General features: G+C 36.0%; 14 protein-coding genes and 1 pseudogene across 15 annotated transcripts, besides 2 other annotated features; 9 read left to right on the top strand and 6 right to left on the bottom strand.

The window, feature by feature from the left end:
* Positions 1-64: 64 nt before the first annotated feature.
* Positions 65-4109: a mobile genetic element.
* Positions 4110-4205: 96 nt separating this feature from the next.
* Positions 4206-15272: part of a mobile genetic element that runs on past the window's edge.
* Positions 4507-5325, top strand: TVAGG3_0648180 (phage tail repeat-like family; the record flags this gene model as incomplete). The annotated part of the gene is made up of 1 exon (XM_051241543.1): positions 4507-5325. The coding sequence occupies one exon, from the start codon at positions 4507-4509 to the stop codon at positions 5323-5325; it is 819 nt and encodes a 272-aa protein (XP_051088130.1).
* TVAGG3_0648170 (uncharacterized protein) lies at positions 5465-5827 on the top strand (the record flags this gene model as incomplete). The annotated part of the gene is made up of 1 exon (XM_001324927.2): positions 5465-5827. One exon carries the CDS (start codon positions 5465-5467, stop codon positions 5825-5827), a length of 363 nt encoding a protein of 120 aa, XP_001324962.2.
* Positions 5846-6088, top strand: TVAGG3_0648160 (serine threonine-protein phosphatase family; the record flags this gene model as incomplete). Its single annotated transcript, XM_051241542.1, has 1 exon — positions 5846-6088. One exon carries the CDS (start codon positions 5846-5848, stop codon positions 6086-6088), a length of 243 nt encoding a protein of 80 aa, XP_051088129.1.
* On the bottom strand, positions 6093-6416 carry TVAGG3_0648150 (uncharacterized protein; the record flags this gene model as incomplete). The annotated part of the gene is made up of 1 exon (XM_051241541.1): positions 6093-6416. The coding sequence occupies one exon, from the start codon at positions 6414-6416 to the stop codon at positions 6093-6095; it is 324 nt and encodes a 107-aa protein (XP_051088128.1).
* On the top strand, positions 7111-7647 carry TVAGG3_0648140 (phage tail repeat-like family; the record flags this gene model as incomplete). The annotated part of the gene is made up of 1 exon (XM_051241540.1): positions 7111-7647. One exon carries the CDS (start codon positions 7111-7113, stop codon positions 7645-7647), a length of 537 nt encoding a protein of 178 aa, XP_051088127.1.
* Positions 7704-8258, top strand: TVAGG3_0648130 (phage tail repeat-like family; the record flags this gene model as incomplete). The annotated part of the gene is made up of 1 exon (XM_051241539.1): positions 7704-8258. The coding sequence occupies one exon, from the start codon at positions 7704-7706 to the stop codon at positions 8256-8258; it is 555 nt and encodes a 184-aa protein (XP_051088126.1).
* TVAGG3_0648120 lies at positions 8553-9117 on the bottom strand (annotated as a pseudogene). Its single transcript has one exon. A coding segment is annotated over exon 1 (565 nt).
* On the top strand, positions 9646-9798 carry TVAGG3_0648110 (uncharacterized protein; the record flags this gene model as incomplete). Its single annotated transcript, XM_051241538.1, has 1 exon — positions 9646-9798. The coding sequence occupies one exon, from the start codon at positions 9646-9648 to the stop codon at positions 9796-9798; it is 153 nt and encodes a 50-aa protein (XP_051088125.1).
* On the top strand, positions 9817-10401 carry TVAGG3_0648100 (phage tail repeat-like family; the record flags this gene model as incomplete). The annotated part of the gene is made up of 1 exon (XM_051241537.1): positions 9817-10401. The coding sequence occupies one exon, from the start codon at positions 9817-9819 to the stop codon at positions 10399-10401; it is 585 nt and encodes a 194-aa protein (XP_051088124.1).
* On the top strand, positions 10431-12584 carry TVAGG3_0648090 (uncharacterized protein; the record flags this gene model as incomplete). The annotated part of the gene is made up of 1 exon (XM_051241536.1): positions 10431-12584. One exon carries the CDS (start codon positions 10431-10433, stop codon positions 12582-12584), a length of 2154 nt encoding a protein of 717 aa, XP_051088123.1.
* TVAGG3_0648080 (uncharacterized protein) lies at positions 12730-12993 on the top strand (the record flags this gene model as incomplete). The annotated part of the gene is made up of 1 exon (XM_051241535.1): positions 12730-12993. The coding sequence occupies one exon, from the start codon at positions 12730-12732 to the stop codon at positions 12991-12993; it is 264 nt and encodes an 87-aa protein (XP_051088122.1).
* TVAGG3_0648070 (MazG nucleotide pyrophosphohydrolase domain-containing protein) lies at positions 13043-13747 on the bottom strand (the record flags this gene model as incomplete). The annotated part of the gene is made up of 1 exon (XM_051241534.1): positions 13043-13747. The coding sequence occupies one exon, from the start codon at positions 13745-13747 to the stop codon at positions 13043-13045; it is 705 nt and encodes a 234-aa protein (XP_051088121.1).
* Positions 13780-14364, bottom strand: TVAGG3_0648060 (uncharacterized protein; the record flags this gene model as incomplete). The annotated part of the gene is made up of 1 exon (XM_051241533.1): positions 13780-14364. One exon carries the CDS (start codon positions 14362-14364, stop codon positions 13780-13782), a length of 585 nt encoding a protein of 194 aa, XP_051088120.1.
* On the bottom strand, positions 14387-14671 carry TVAGG3_0648050 (uncharacterized protein; the record flags this gene model as incomplete). Its single annotated transcript, XM_051241532.1, has 1 exon — positions 14387-14671. The coding sequence occupies one exon, from the start codon at positions 14669-14671 to the stop codon at positions 14387-14389; it is 285 nt and encodes a 94-aa protein (XP_051088119.1).
* Positions 14699-15064, bottom strand: TVAGG3_0648040 (uncharacterized protein; the record flags this gene model as incomplete). The annotated part of the gene is made up of 1 exon (XM_051241531.1): positions 14699-15064. The coding sequence occupies one exon, from the start codon at positions 15062-15064 to the stop codon at positions 14699-14701; it is 366 nt and encodes a 121-aa protein (XP_051088118.1).

Genomic DNA, 15272 nt, shown 5'->3' with positions numbered 1-15272 from the left:
AACGTTTGCAAAATCCATAATACCGAGTAATTGAACAATTTTGTAGTTTTTTGAAAGAAAAATTGGGGCGGCGACAAATTTGCCCAGCCAGTAAAGTATTCAATTTTTTGCATTTTTTTAAGGGTGCACACGAGAGGATCATGTAAACTTCAGAATTTAGCTTCTTAACTTAAATCATGGAATGTCTCAAAGACAAAAGTAGCATACAGCATGTAAAGCTAAAGAAAGATAATCATAATTAATACCTTAATTTTTAATATTACGCATTTTTAGGTGCAAAATTTAAAAACATTCTAATACAATAGAGCAGTTTCCAAAAGTAGCATACAGCATGTAAAGCTAAAGAAAGATAATCATAATTAATACCTTAATTTTTAATATTACGCATTTTTAGGTGCAAAATTTAAAAACATTCTAATACAATAGAGCAGTTTCCAAAAGTAGCATACAGCATGTAAAGCTAAAGAAAGATAATCATAATTAATACCTTTAAAGTTTAAAATCTTGATTTTTTTTTAAAAAATCAAATATTTATAACTTTAATACATACATCTTAAACCTTATACTTGTTTCTCTTGTGAGAAAGCCAATCTTACAAAGCTAACCAATCCTAAAAAATAAAGAATTAAAATTGTAATAATTTAATCTAACAAAAATTTCTCTCTTTATCCTTTTGCACTCTTTATATGCAACTCAAATCCATCATATAATATTCCTATAATACTCTTGCCTCAAACAATGACGAACAAACTGCTATTCTCATTTAATTACAGACCAAATCTATTCAAATTTCTGAATTTTTAATTTTCATTTCAATTTCAAATGGAATTAGAAGAAGAAAACTATCTTACTGTTATGGATCTTTGTAAATTTGGAGTTAAACAAGAAATACAAGCACAGTATGGATATTGTGAACGTGTCAGGAAAGAAAGATCTCAGATTTCATTCCACTGCAAATATCCAAAATGTCCTGCACATTTTAATGTTGCAATCTTGGATCAAAATAAATACAAACTAATCAAAATAGTTGAAGAACATGATCAATTCCGCCCCAAATGACAAAAGTCCAATATTTGTCTGTCTTTATCGCAAATATTTAGAACATTACTTCCAAACAGATGACAATCAAAGAGCGATAGCACAGCTAAATGCATTCAAAAGATCTTTGAAATTCCTCTTACAGGTCCGTCCATTCCAGAGATTGTACGCTCAAAAACCACGTGCAATCAAACGATTTGCAGAGAGAATACATGCCTCTTCAAACTAGATATCTCCTGACGATGTTGTGTCATTGCAAATCTTTGTTCAGACAGTACAAGAAGAATCTCCAGATGATCTCATTGCATTTGAAGTCTCAGACAATAATATGTGTTTTCTATTACGCGCCTTTGAAGGCAAAGCTTATGCGCATAGTATCAAGACATTTTCATATAGACAGCACCTATAAATTGTTGCGATCAAACATTCCATTGTATGCATTTACTGGCAAAATCAAAGATTTTCACATTTTCCCTTTTTTATATTTCTTTTTGTCAACCAGACACTTATCAAAACATTCAAGTTTTGCGTGTGCGCCTATCTCAGATGGGTAACAATTGAGCCAGAATACATTAGCATGGGACTGTGCTCCACAGATAGCTCAAGCAATAGAAGAAAGCATTCCACAAGCTCAAATACTTTGGTGCGGAGTACATGTTCTTCGTGCAATTCTTCGCAAATTCAAATAAGTTTTTCTTCTCAAGAAAAATTTGAACAATTCTATAATTTGATGAAGGATTTAGTCTTCAAATTAGATGCAGAACATGAGGAGAAGCAATGCTGCCTATGATCAAGTTCTGGAGTTGCTCGACACAGATCCAACAAGCATCTCAATACTTTAACAGACAATGGCGTTAAACATATCAAGATGGATTGCTCGTGACAGGCGTTGAAGGCGACGCAACTAACAATATTGCCGAAGCTCATTTTAAGAACACTCAAACATGACTATTTCCTGATCGAGAAAAATCTCAGAATTGATGATTGTTTATTATAGAAATTTATACAAAAGTGATACCATCTTTCGTTATCAAACTCAAAATTGATCAAAATCCAGCAGATGACCGTGTCATTAGGATCATTGAAAAAAGCAACTAACGCAGGAAATTGATGTAAAAAGACAAAGAAAAAATCGAGAGTATTTCAATGCTCAATAGATTGCTCAATGCTGTTAGTGATGACTCAATAGATCCCACTAAAATATATCCTACCTTGAAAGTATTATTACAAAGAACTCATTTATTTAATTTTGATTTTAATTTTAGATTAAATTAATAAATTTTAATTCTTTATTTTTTAGGATTGTTAGCTTTGTAAGATTGCTTTCTCACAAGGAGAAAACAAGTATAAGGTTTAAGATGTATGTATTAAAGTTATAAATATTTGATTTTTTAAAAAAATCAAGATTTTAAACTTTAAAGGTATTAATTATGATTTATCTTTCTTTAGCTTTACATGCTGTATGCTACTTTTGGAAACTGCTCTATTGGTATTAGAATGTTTTTTAAATTTTGCACCTAAAAATGCGTAATATTAAAAATTAAGGTATTAATTATGATTATCTTTCTTTAGCTTTACATGCTGTATGTCACTTTGGAAACTGCTCTATTGTATTAGAATGTTTTTAAATTTTCACCTAAAAATGCGTAATATTAAAAATTAAGGTATTAATTATGATTATCTTTCTTTAGCTTTACATGCTGTATGCTACTTTTGGAAACTGCTCTATTGTATTAGAATGTTTTTTAAATTTTGCACCTAAAAATGCCGTAATATTAAAAATTAAGGTATTAATTATGATTATCTTTCTTTAGCTTACATGCTGTATGCTACTTTTGGAAACTGCTCTATTGTATTAGAATGTTTTTTTAATTTTGCACCTAAAAATGCGTAATATTAAAAATTAAGGTATTAATTATGATTATCTTTCTTTAGCTTTACATGCTGTATGCTACTTTTGTCTTTGAGACATTCCATGATTTAAGTTAAGAAGCTTTAAAAAAATGCAAAAAAAATGTAATAAAATAAAAAAATTTTTAGTATCGATAATCTGAAATATGTTGTTTACTTAAGCCGCAAGCGAAGCGAGTGGCTTAGTTTCGTAGTTTCGTACAATCTTTTTTCGAATCTGTTCTTTTCTTAAGCCGCAAGCGAAGCGAGCGGCTTAGTTTCGTAGTTTCGTACAATCTTTTTTCGAATCTGTTCTTTTCTTAAGCCGCAAGCGAAGCGAGCGGCTTAGTTTCGTAGTTTCGTACAATCTTTTTTCGAATCTGTTCTTTTCTTAAGCCGCAAGCGAAGCGAGCGGCTTAGTTTCGTAGTTTCGTACAATCTTTTTTCGAATCTGTTCTTTTCTTAAGCCGCAAGCGAAGCGAGTGGCTTAGTTTCGTAGTTTCGTACAATCTTTTTTCGAATCTGTTCTTTTCTTAAGCCGCAAGCGAAGCGAGTGGCTTAGTTTCGTAGTTTCGTACAATCTTTTTTCGAATCTGTTCTTTTCTTAAGCCGCAAGCGAAGCGAGTGGCTTAGTTTCGTAGTTTCGTACAATCTTTTTTCGAATCTGTTCTTTTCTTAAGCCGCAAGCGAAGTGAGTGGCTTAGTTTCGTAGTTTCGTACAATCTTTTTTCGAATCTGTTCTTTTCTTAAGCCGCAAGCGAAGCGAGCGGCTTAGTTTCGTAGTTTCGTACAATCTTTTTTCGAATCTGTTCTTTTCTTAAGCCGCAAGCGAAGCGAGCGGCTTAGTTTCGTAGTTTCGTACAATCTTTTTTCGAATCTGTTCTTTTCTTAAGCCGCAAGCGAAGCGAGTGGCTTAGTTTCGTAGTTTCATACAATTATTTTTCGAATTTGTTCTTTTTGTCAACCGCGAGCGAAGCGAGTGGCTTTTTATTTTTAAAAAATTTTTTTTTCTTTCTTACTTTTTTTCCCTTACTTACAAATTTGATAGTAACTTACCAAATCTCTCTATCATATAATAATAAATTAATCCATTTTTTGATTCAAATCTGACACTTTACATTTCTGATTTGTAAATTTGTCATTTTTCACTTCACCTCACTGGGCAAGTTTGTGCCCCCCTCCGGTACAATAGAATTTGAAGATGAAATCTTCAAATCTTCAGAATTTTGACTTCGAATTACGAAAAATGGGTTTCACAAACTCATTCTTTATGTTTTAAAAAAAAAAAAAAAAAAAAAAAAAAAAAAGGTAGTGGGGCTTCCAGGCACTTCGTGCCTTCTAGCCCTGAAGATGTTTTGTCAAGACTTCTTCGTAAATGTTTTGTCAAGACTTCTTCGTAAATGTTTTGTCAAGACTTCTTCGTAAAATCAGACAAAAATATATTTTAGGGTAGAAGGTTAGATATAACCTCTTTTCTAACCTCTTTTCTACCCTCTTGAATTTGTCAAGATTTCTTCGTAAATGTTTTGTCACTTTTCTGTCACTTTTCAGGAAAAAAACATTTTTATTGTATATAAAATGAATTTTACAAAACCACCGTTACCCTTCTTTGGAAATAAGAGTAGATGTAAAGATATTCTATTGAGAGAACTTAAGAAACTACCGAATGGTCTAACATTTGTAGATTTGTTCGGTGGAAGTTTCTATATATCCCATCTGTGCCATACTGTATTTCCTGACTCAAAGATTATATGCAATGACTTCGACAACTATATGAACCGTCTCAAACATATACCAGACACAAACAAAATATTGAGTGAGTTGAAAGAAAAGATACCTATAGGTAAGATGGAACGTATACCATTAGATAAGAAAGATATTGTCAGAGAGGTTTTGAAAAAAGCAGAATATATAGACTGGGATAGTATATCTGCTAGACTATTATATAGTGGTGCTATAAGAGTTCATGACATTGAAACACTTATGTCAAAAGTTTTATATCTTAACTATACAAATGTTTTCAAAGAGGACATAGAAAAATATATTGAGGGTATAGAGTTTGTGAGATGTCATTGGACAGAGTTGTATGAAAAATATAAAGACAAGGAAAATGTTTTCTTTATAGTGGACCCGCCGTTCTATAACACATGGGATTTTCAATACCAAGTAGACTGGACTTTGAGAGACTCTTTAGAAACTTTAGACGTTTTACATAACCATCCATGCTTTTACTTTACATCCGATAAAAGTGGTTTGGAAAGTGTCATGAGATGGTTAGAGGACATACATGACTATGAGTTTATATATGACAAGATAGAATATGAGAGAGGTCCCATAAACTGGAGAAAGTGTCATAACAAAGAAATTTTATTGGTAACTAAATGTGGTTTGAAATAGGACTACTTGTTTTAGGTTTTTTCCATTGTGTCATTTATTTATTTGACGTGGCAGAAAAGTACAGAGAATATGAAGATGAACCAATGCCTGCAAATGTCCAGTATATGTACTCGTAAGAGATATTTTTATCTAATATTAAATGGACGCACAGAACTTAGCGAATGCACAGCAACCTGGACAACCAAACCCAGAGAATATTCCAAATGAAGTTAGAATACAAACTGCAATGGCAAACTATGGTCAAGTGCCAACAGATGTACAAATGCAAACTGCCATGTCAAATGACGCTGCGTTAGGTTTGCCACCATGGTATGCAAATATGAGATGGAAAGAGTTTTATACAAACCCTGAAGTGGGATATAAACAACTCTATGCAGATGACGCGAACACAGGAGTTGACCCAGAGTATGTTTTCTACCAGAGGAGAAACAGAATGTATGAGCTCCAGTTAAAGAATGCTATGGAACTCAACAGGAAACGTAAGAGACTAGGCGGACATTAGATTTTTACATATAGTAAAATGGGTTTCTTCAGTAAGATAGGAAACTTCTTTCGAAATGTTGGAAGAGGTATATGGAATGGAATAAAAACCGTAGGAAGAGGAATTTGGAACGGAGTCAAAAATATTGGTAAAAGGGTAGGTCAGTTTGTTGGTATTATACCTAAAGACCCTGAACCAGAAGAACAAGCTCCTGTTATACAACAGCCTGAACCTGCACCACAGTCTAGTTGGCAACCAAATCCAACACCTCAACCGTATTAAAAAATTATATTTTTACCGTTCGATAGTAGTTGTATATGAAACTAAGTTCTAAGTAAAACGCATGGTATAATGGAATTATTCTCTTTCTTCCATCTGTTGTAAACCATACTTGAAAGTCTGAAATACTTCCACTTGGTGGTTCGTATAACTTTGTAGGTTTTTCGTAAAAGTCATTTGCCAAGCATAAGAAAGAGTTTTGGGCGCCAGAAAATGAAGCATGAACAATAATAGCAGCTGGGTCGAAAACATCTTTAAATAAATATGGTTCATCTCTTGCATATCGACTGTAAATATTTGCTAAAGGAAGTTCGACTTTCTGATTTAACATTCTTTGCAAATAATACCATGACATTGCAGTGAATTCTGTATATATTTGTTCGTCTTTCTTTGGATTGTCTTCGTAGATTTGAAATGACACTTGTGAATTTTGTTTGTCATATACAATTCTCACATAAAGTGTGCTCTCGGTATTTGCATATTCATCAGCATATTTTGCATAACATGAATTTATTTTATCTTCTATATTTTTTAACGCAGTCTGTAGAGAAGATGAAAGGTCAACTTGTATTAGCTCAATTTCTTCCCACATTTTTCGTTTCCCTTCAGATATATAATCTATATGAAACCTTACAATAAATGGAAAACTTTTATCTTCTACAGACACAAACTTCATTCTACGAAAGCCAATAGCTTTTGTGACAGATGGGTCTCTTAGCCATCTTAATGGGTAGTCAAAACGATAGCCTTCATGCTTTACGGTCTCTGTCTCAAACTTTTGACCGACATTAGTAAAAAGTTCATCTAATGGTTTAGTTGTAGCAACTCTTGAATTTTCTTTTTCTATTGGAAGCATATTTTATCTAGAATAAAAATGTCGAAAGAAACAGCGTCTATGAGAGAAATACAACACAACCGACAACTCATTTTGCAAGCTCTAAATAAGAACACAACAAACTTTTCAAAACTATTCTAAGATATCTGAGTCATTGAAAGAAGGAAACTTAAAACTGACGATAAACCCAATGACAGACGAGTTTCTGTTTCAAGACAGTAAGAACCATACTGTTTGTATAAATCCAACAAAAAGAACTTTAAACGAGAAACCTATAGATGAACTTCTTTTGAAGGCAGATATTGACAACAAAGCTGACAAAGAGTATGTTGACGATGAGTTAGCACGTGTGGCTAGTGCGTTAGTGAAGAAGGCAGATAAGGAATATGTGAATGAAAAAGATGAAAAAATTATAGAAAGGGTTGAATGGTACCATGAACGGACAACAAAGATTTTAAAAGGTAAAGCCGATACAGGGTGGGTTTCAGGATGTTTAGACCTTAAAGCGGATAAGAACCATACACATACCATTGCAAATATTACAAACTTACAAGAAACCTTAAACAGGAAAAGTGACGTTGGACATACACATACCATTGCAAATATTACAAACTTACAAGAAACCTTAAACAGGAAAAGTGACGTTGGACATACACACGATTTCTTCGCAACTGTTGGTATAGAAAATATTGAAGGAACGGTTGAAGAAACTGGTGGGATGTATTAAATTGGAAACCTCCTAACTTTCCACAAGGTTTAACATCGGATGAAGACATAACAACGATGAGATACATTAGATGTAGAGATGTTTATGTCATGGAGGATGAAAATAAAGTTAAATTCACTGCTCAAGATTTATATGACAAGAAAGCAGACAAAACAGAGCTTCAAACATTAAAGACAGAAATACTTCAAACCATTTACCCAGTTGGTTCTATTTATACGTCAATGAACTCTACCAGACCAGAAGTAGTACTTGGTTTTGGAACTTGGACTCAAATACTCGAAAGTTTTTTGTATTGTGCACACACTCCAAAGAAAACAGGTGGAAGTAAAACGATATCTGTCGACAACTTGCCACCACATAGTCATTCTGGTACAACAAACTTTTCTGGCGACCATAGCCACTCATTAAGAGACCACCCATTATACAACTCAGAGTATGAAGCTGGCTATGACGTTTTATCTCCAGATTATAACCATTCAGCAAAAAAGACTTTTCGACAAACTGAACCAGGAGGAAACCACCAACATACTTTTACAACAACATCTACAGGACTAGGTAAAAAATACATGCCACCTTACATGACAGTTTGTGCATGGTATAGAAATGCTTAGTCGTCATTTTCAACTTCTTTAGCATATTCGTCAGGAGTTGTCTTATATTTGTTAGGAACTGTCTTTGAAAGTATACCACCTTGAACTTTGACAAGTTTGAAAACGAGGTCTGACAATAGTCGTTTTATCTTCTGCTTGCAGTCTGTACATTTTGCCATGTTTGCCTAAAACTTCATAATATTCTCTTGTATACTTTCTTCTATTTTACGAACACGAATGTGAGTACCTGTCGAGTTCCCATTGTTGTCATAGTCAATAGTATTTTCATATGGGTCGCGTTTAGGTATTTCTATTTTACTTTGTCACCTTCTTAAGTTTGAAGCCTGGCATTCTTTCTTGTTTGTCTCTTTTGACTAAACTATTAAATATATAGTCTTTCTCTAAGTCGGGGTTGTTTTTCATTTCTTCAGGGGAGTGGTTTCCCAAACCTTTTTGTTTACGGGTATTGTAAATATTTAAAACTTGTCTCATCTTTGCCATGGAGAAGTGTCTATACTTGTCGTCATATGACATTTCATCTACCTCACCACCTTGTGGTTGGTTTAAGTCTCTTAAGATTTTTATACAACTGTCAATGACACAAGAGCAGAATGGTTTTGGTCGACAATGAATAATGGTTTACATTTTTTGAACGCAGATAGTTTTTAATATCGTCTGATTTGAAAGAACTTTCACAGTCAGATGTCAGTTTTGTTGGATGGTATTTGTCAACGAATATTGTCAAAGCAGTTTTCACATCTAAAATATTTTTGGACTGTAATGGTATGGCTTCACAGTATCTTGTGTTTTGACCGACAAATATTAGCCAGTATGGTGGTCCATCTTCTCTATACCTCGGAATGTTTTCCAAGATATCCATAAACCAAGCATTTGGTGTTGAACTAAAGATTTTTCATGAGTGCTTTCTTTGTCGCTTTAGAAACATAGGGGTCCTTGTTTGGATTCGTCATTTTTACCCTATAAGAAATGGGTTTATTTGGCGCATTAGCAGGAGTTGCATCCAGATTTTTGCCCGCAGTGGGAACAATAGCCAGAGGTGTATTTGGAGTTGGAAGGAAGATTTTGAGTACATTAGGTATACTTAAAGAGAAAGCACAACCTATTATACAAACTGTACAGAAAGGTTGGGATGTAGCACGAGATGCAGCAAATCTTATTCCAAATCCTGAAACAAGAGGAAAAGTTCAAGGATGGATGGACAATGTAGGAAGACAAGCAGGAAACTATTATAACAAAGCAAATGACTACTATAACCAAGCAGGACACTATATGGACCAAGGTGAAAGATTCTTTAACAGAGGATATAACCATGCACAACAATGGGTAAACAATAACCAACCGCAACCGCCTCAAACGTGGGGAATGTAAAGTTTTTTACTGAGATGAAATGAACAATACAGCATTGAGACAAATGGGTTCAAGATGGATTTGTCGGCTTCCAGCAGTTACACAACGTGTTTGTCAAGTTCTTCCTATACCTCAGGAAGTTTTAGACCGACTTAAAAAACCTAAACAACCAGTTGAAAACAAACCAAACTAAAATTTTTACTGAGATGAAATGACCGAAGAAGTTGAAACGGTAGATTTGACACCACAAACAAAAAGTTCAGAACCATTGTCAAAACCTGTCAAAGAACTTACAGATGAAGAGAAAAATTCAATAATAGAAAGTGCCAGGTCTGGAAATACAAACCCTAACTACAAAGTCACTTTTCATAGAAATGGAACGGCTAGTATCTCAAAAAAGAAACAGACTCTCACAAATAAAATATTGAAGTCTGAAGGAGCTTTCGAGACAACAGATGGAAAAGTTTACTTCACTGACCAACAGTTCATTATAGAACATCTCATTGACTTAGAGTCGAAATATTCTAAACTTTACAACAAACACAAAAAGTTGAAAGGAAAACAAAAACAAATGGCATATGATATTTACGAAGATGTTGACGACACAACCATACCTGCAAGTGAGGTAAAGTCAGAGGAACCGAAAAGTGACGAAAAACCAATAGAAGAAGGGAAGCCACAAACTGAAGAAAAACCAAAACCAAAGGTTAGTTTCCAAACTAAACCAAGCCAACCTTCATTAGCTGGTATGGGTTGGCGTCAAAGACTTTTGGCAGCGGGTGGTTACGTAAAGTAAAGAAAAAACATTTTTTTATTTTTATAAAAATGCCCCCGTATAGAATGGATAGAAGGTCTGCTAGAATAAAAGCAGAGTTAGAAAGATATGGTTGGAAAGTTTCAAAGAAGTTTAAATATAGGAAGGGAAGACCCATAAAAGTCTATGACAAACTGGCTGGTCTGACCTATGAAATGGACTTGGAAACAGCACGCACAAATTATCCAAACAGACTAGAGAGGTTAGAAGAAGAACGTCTTATGAACTTGCCTTTCAATGTTAACGAGCCGCAAGTTGAAGGACACGACGGCTTTGCCAGATTCTACTGGAAACATGACGAACAATTGCATCCTTTGAGAAGGAAAAAAGGAAAAGGTGAAGACGCACATGCTCCCATGGAAAGAACAAGATATGCATATGAAAAGTACCGTGAAGTTAGAAGTCAAATTACATCTGGTCGAACCTTTACAGTAAACTTTGACGAAGGAAAGAACAAAGAAGGCTTCATGGGAGTACTTGCTGCAATTCAAGATGGAAATAAGAAAGGATACAATCTCAGATTGACCATAACAGATTTGGACGGTCATATATACTATGCGCATGGCAATGTCACAACAGCTGCAATGCTTCTTGACGCTTTCAAGACTACAAAGAGAGAACAAATGGTTGACTCCGACTCAGACATTTTGAATGCAATTGAAGGAATTGCAAGTGTCAAGTTCGAATGGTACCAACCTAACCCTCAAGCAGTCAGACAACATGCTGGATACTTCCCGTTCATAAATAAGTCTGACATTGACTTGACAAGGTATGGAATTTACAATTCAATTGAAACAATTGTCAATGAACCTTGTATTCTTACATGTCTCAGGAACTCTGGTCTTGTTACAGATGAGAAGATGAAGTATCTTGAGTCATGTGTGAAGACAAGGTACATTCTCAGAGGTCAATTGACAAAGATTGCACCGTTGGCAAATGTGAATATCCGAGTCAACATTCCGACTGAGAAAGGTTCTTCACATGACGACTATGTTGTTGACAAAGACTTACCATGGTTGAAGATTGCAATTGTCCACAACCACTTCATGTTGAACGAAAGTCTTACAAACCCATTGTTCGGAAAAGGCAAGTGCAACATTGTCAGAGCTGTTAACATTCTTTTCGAGAAAGGTTTGTTGGAACCAATTCCAGATGACAAGCTGACAGAAACTTTTGTACCAAAAGACGAAACAAACTTTTCATTGTTAGCAAGACCAAAAGTTGTTCCAGACAAAGTTATAGCACAAAAGAAGTACACTGTTCCAAAAGGAGTTGGATTGTTCGGATACCAACCTGAACCAGAAGAACTTCCAATGAGGTTGCAAGAACTTCAAGATGCTATAAACAAACTTCCATTGAGACATCCAATTGACGTCAAATTGTATTGGAGAGCATCGGAGTTAGGTCAGAAGGTTTTATATGAAACAGGTTGCTTCGACGATGTTTATGAGATAGCAGGCGAAGTTTCTCAGAAGATAAGAGACTCACTTGAATTTCCACGAACTGGACCCATTGGTTGCGACAAGTTCGACTCAAACGAAAAGATATACTATGTCGACCTTAACGCTGCATACATGAGGTTCGTCCAATATATCCCGACTGGAATTCCAAACGAAGACGGTGAGTTCCCAGGAAGGAACTATACAGTTGGAAAAGTCATACAACAACTGTATGATATTAGGAAAGCTTCAAACCCCAAACTTGCAATGACACTCAAATTGCTTATGAATTCGACATGGGGGTATTCCATTAAGAAACCTCAAGAGATGAAGAGTAAACACTATGAGAAGGTCGACAACTTTGTTGAAAGGTTTTCTCCTTTTGTTTTGAAGTACGAATTTACTCAAGGTCAAAGTGGCTTAGTAACCACATTAAAACCTATTGTCGAACATTGGTCTTACCCTCAGTTCGCAAAGGCAGTCCTTGACAACTACAACAAATTCTTCTCCGAAGTCAAATCCAAAGTGAAGGTTTACTATGAGAACATTGACGCACTCATGACGAACGAAGAAGGATACAACAAACTCATTGAAATGGGTTTAGTCGGTGAAAAGATGGGTCAATTCAAATTGGACAAAATTTTCACCGAAGTTCATGTCCTCTCCAAGCGTAAGTACTGGGGCATACTTGAAGACGGCACAGAAATAAAACATTGCATGAAATAAAAAATTTTTATTCGAATTTGAATCGGACAGGTCGAGTTACACCATTCTTGGTCTCAAACTCATATATAACCTGTTTGTCTGTATTTTCGTCGACTATGGCACGAGACACGAACATTGACCAAACGGACAAAAAGTGTCATTTCGGATGGTCCCGCAGCCAATCGCATTCGAGCACTTCGAAGAAGCCTTACGTTCCAAGGGAGAGGGTGTCTGGTGCAAGGCAGAGGTCATGAGACTCTACGAGCAGTACATCCTCAATGCCTGGGAGGACAAATCGTCCTTGGAATGGCAATTCTACCAACTCCTCTGGGACGACCTCCTACGCAACTGGGATGACGAAAGAGTCCAATTCAGAGGTCAGGAACTACTTGTCCAAATTATCCTTAATTTAAGCCGCTTACGCAACTAAAAACTTAAATTTACTCGGGGTTTCCCCCTAAAATAAAATTTTTTTACTCTTAGAACCACTCGAGGTTCTCCTTACGGTTGTTGAGCTTGTCACCGTCAATGTGTCTGACCTTCGTCTTCTTGCCTGGATTTGGAACCCATTGAATTGCGACAAGCTTGCCCATGGAGATTGAACCGTAATTCCGAAGGGTAAGGTTCAAGTGTCCCAAGTTGTTGAGAACTGGGGTAAGAACCTTGCCGGTCTCCTTGTTGCGGATTTGGTATGGGTAGGGTTGGGAAATTTCGTAAGTGTCATCGGCAACAAGGGTTGCCCAAACTTCCTCTTCTTCGTGTTTCTCTTCTTCCTCTTCTTCCTCTTCCTCTTCTTCGTGTTTCTCTTCTTCCTCGACAATTCCTTCGGCAATTCTGTGTTCACGAAGTACGGTGTTGGAGGTTCTGTCCTTTCCGAGTACCTTCCAGATGGCATCTATCTCTTCGAAGAAACGGTAGATGAGTCTGGCAAGGTCTCGGTTCTCTCTCGCGTAAATGCGCAAGGTTTCCGTCAAATCGTTCAGGACTTTCTCATTGGAAGCTTGGTTCATGAGGAACTCACCTTTAAGTCCCTTCATCTCTTCCATAAGACTACTTTGGAGAGTCTTAACGGTGTTTGTCAGATGAGCTTTCAAATTCAAAATTTGAATTTGAACTGGGCGCTTGTCTGGCAACATTGAAAGGACATCTGCCATTGTGTTCGGCTTCGGTGCTTGTTCGGACATCGAAAAAATGAAGTGGTTTGAGAATGACGGTTTTACTTCAAAAAGCTTGTTATGACGGTTAAGTCATACAACAAGTTTAAAATAATATCTTGTTCTTCTTCTGAACGTTTGTTGTCTCTTCCGATAAAAGTTTCGAACATGAGAACCAAAAAACGTTTTTTGAGATTGCGGAAGAGTTCAGGCAAACGTTCATATTCTGGATATGTTGGGAGCAGTTCAAAACATCTGAGCTGACTTTCGGACAAAATTGGGACAATGTCAGAAAATTCATCTTTGGTCGGACTGCTTGAAGGTAAGTCCCTTACATGTAAGTAGCTCTGGTAAAGTCTTCTCATTTCTGCTAACTTTTGGAGTATAGCTTCGTAGTTTAGAAGTTTTAATTTTAATTGTCTTATTCCACTCTTTACTTCTAAACGGTAAGTATCCATGAGGTCAAGAGTAGCTTTGGTAGCTTTAAGTGGAGCTATCTGTTCCTTGACTTGTGCAATTTTGGTTGCAATTGTGGTTTGAGCTCCTTCAAGTTCGCCGTCTATGTCGTTCTCAACACCTTCAACCATAGCTTGAAACTCTTCATCGGTCCATTGAGATTGGTGTGGGACGAATTTAACTTGCTTCATTCAAAAAATGAAAAAAATGTTTTTACTCAAAGCGTGCCATGTATATGGCTATAAGAAACTTACCAGAAGGCTTCTTCTTCACATGAGTCTTTGGCAACTTGAGTGTTGGTGTTGGAGTTGGGTCTGGAATTTCAATTCTCTCTCGAGCGCAACAACAGATGTCAGAATAACATTCCCCACTGTCCTTCTTGCCACCATAAATTGTATATTGACCGAACTTGCATTTGCAGGAAGACCGGTCAATACAAGGTTCACAGTTGAAATAGTTGTACACAAACCTGTTGAGTACGAGTGTGAGTAAAAACATAAAAAAAGTGAAGTTAAAATGAGATGTTTACTGTAAAGGTACGATGTCGCCCTCTGTGTTTATGAAGAACGCCCGACCCGAGAAGTGTAAGAGTCCTCTGAGAATTTGGGCAATTCGTACAGTTGGGTTCTCTCTGTTTGGAAGTTGTATCCATGGGCGCTTTGCAAAGAACTTGAGAAGAGCTTCTTTCTTCATCTCCTTTATGTCGTCTACAGGAGTTTTTTCTGGTATTTGAATTGGAATTCCGGTTTCAATTTCGATTTTCAGCGCACCTCTTCCAGACAACCAGAAGCCGAGGGACTTGTTGGCTTTGTCCTTGCCCAAGTACTGCTTAACAACTTCATTTATCTCTATAAGGTAGATTGCCTCATCTGCTGGGTCTATGTCGGTCATTGTTTCAAGACGAGTCTTTTACTTTTTCAGAACAATACTTGTACTGTTTCAGAACTAGTCTTGTACTTTTTCAGTACAATACTTGTACTGTTTCAAGACGAGTCTTTTACTTTTTCAGAACAATACTTGTACTGTTTCAGAACTAGTCTTGTACTTTTTCAGAACAATACTTGTACTGTTTCAGAACAATACTTGTACTTTTTCAGAA

The sequence above is a fragment of the Trichomonas vaginalis genome, chromosome III (assembly GCF_026262505.1).
Source record: "Trichomonas vaginalis G3 chromosome III, whole genome shotgun sequence".
Classification (NCBI taxonomy): Eukaryota; Parabasalia; order Trichomonadida; family Trichomonadidae; genus Trichomonas; species Trichomonas vaginalis.
The sequence above is the reverse complement of the archived record's forward strand: the minus strand, read 5'-3'. Positions and strand labels throughout refer to the sequence as shown.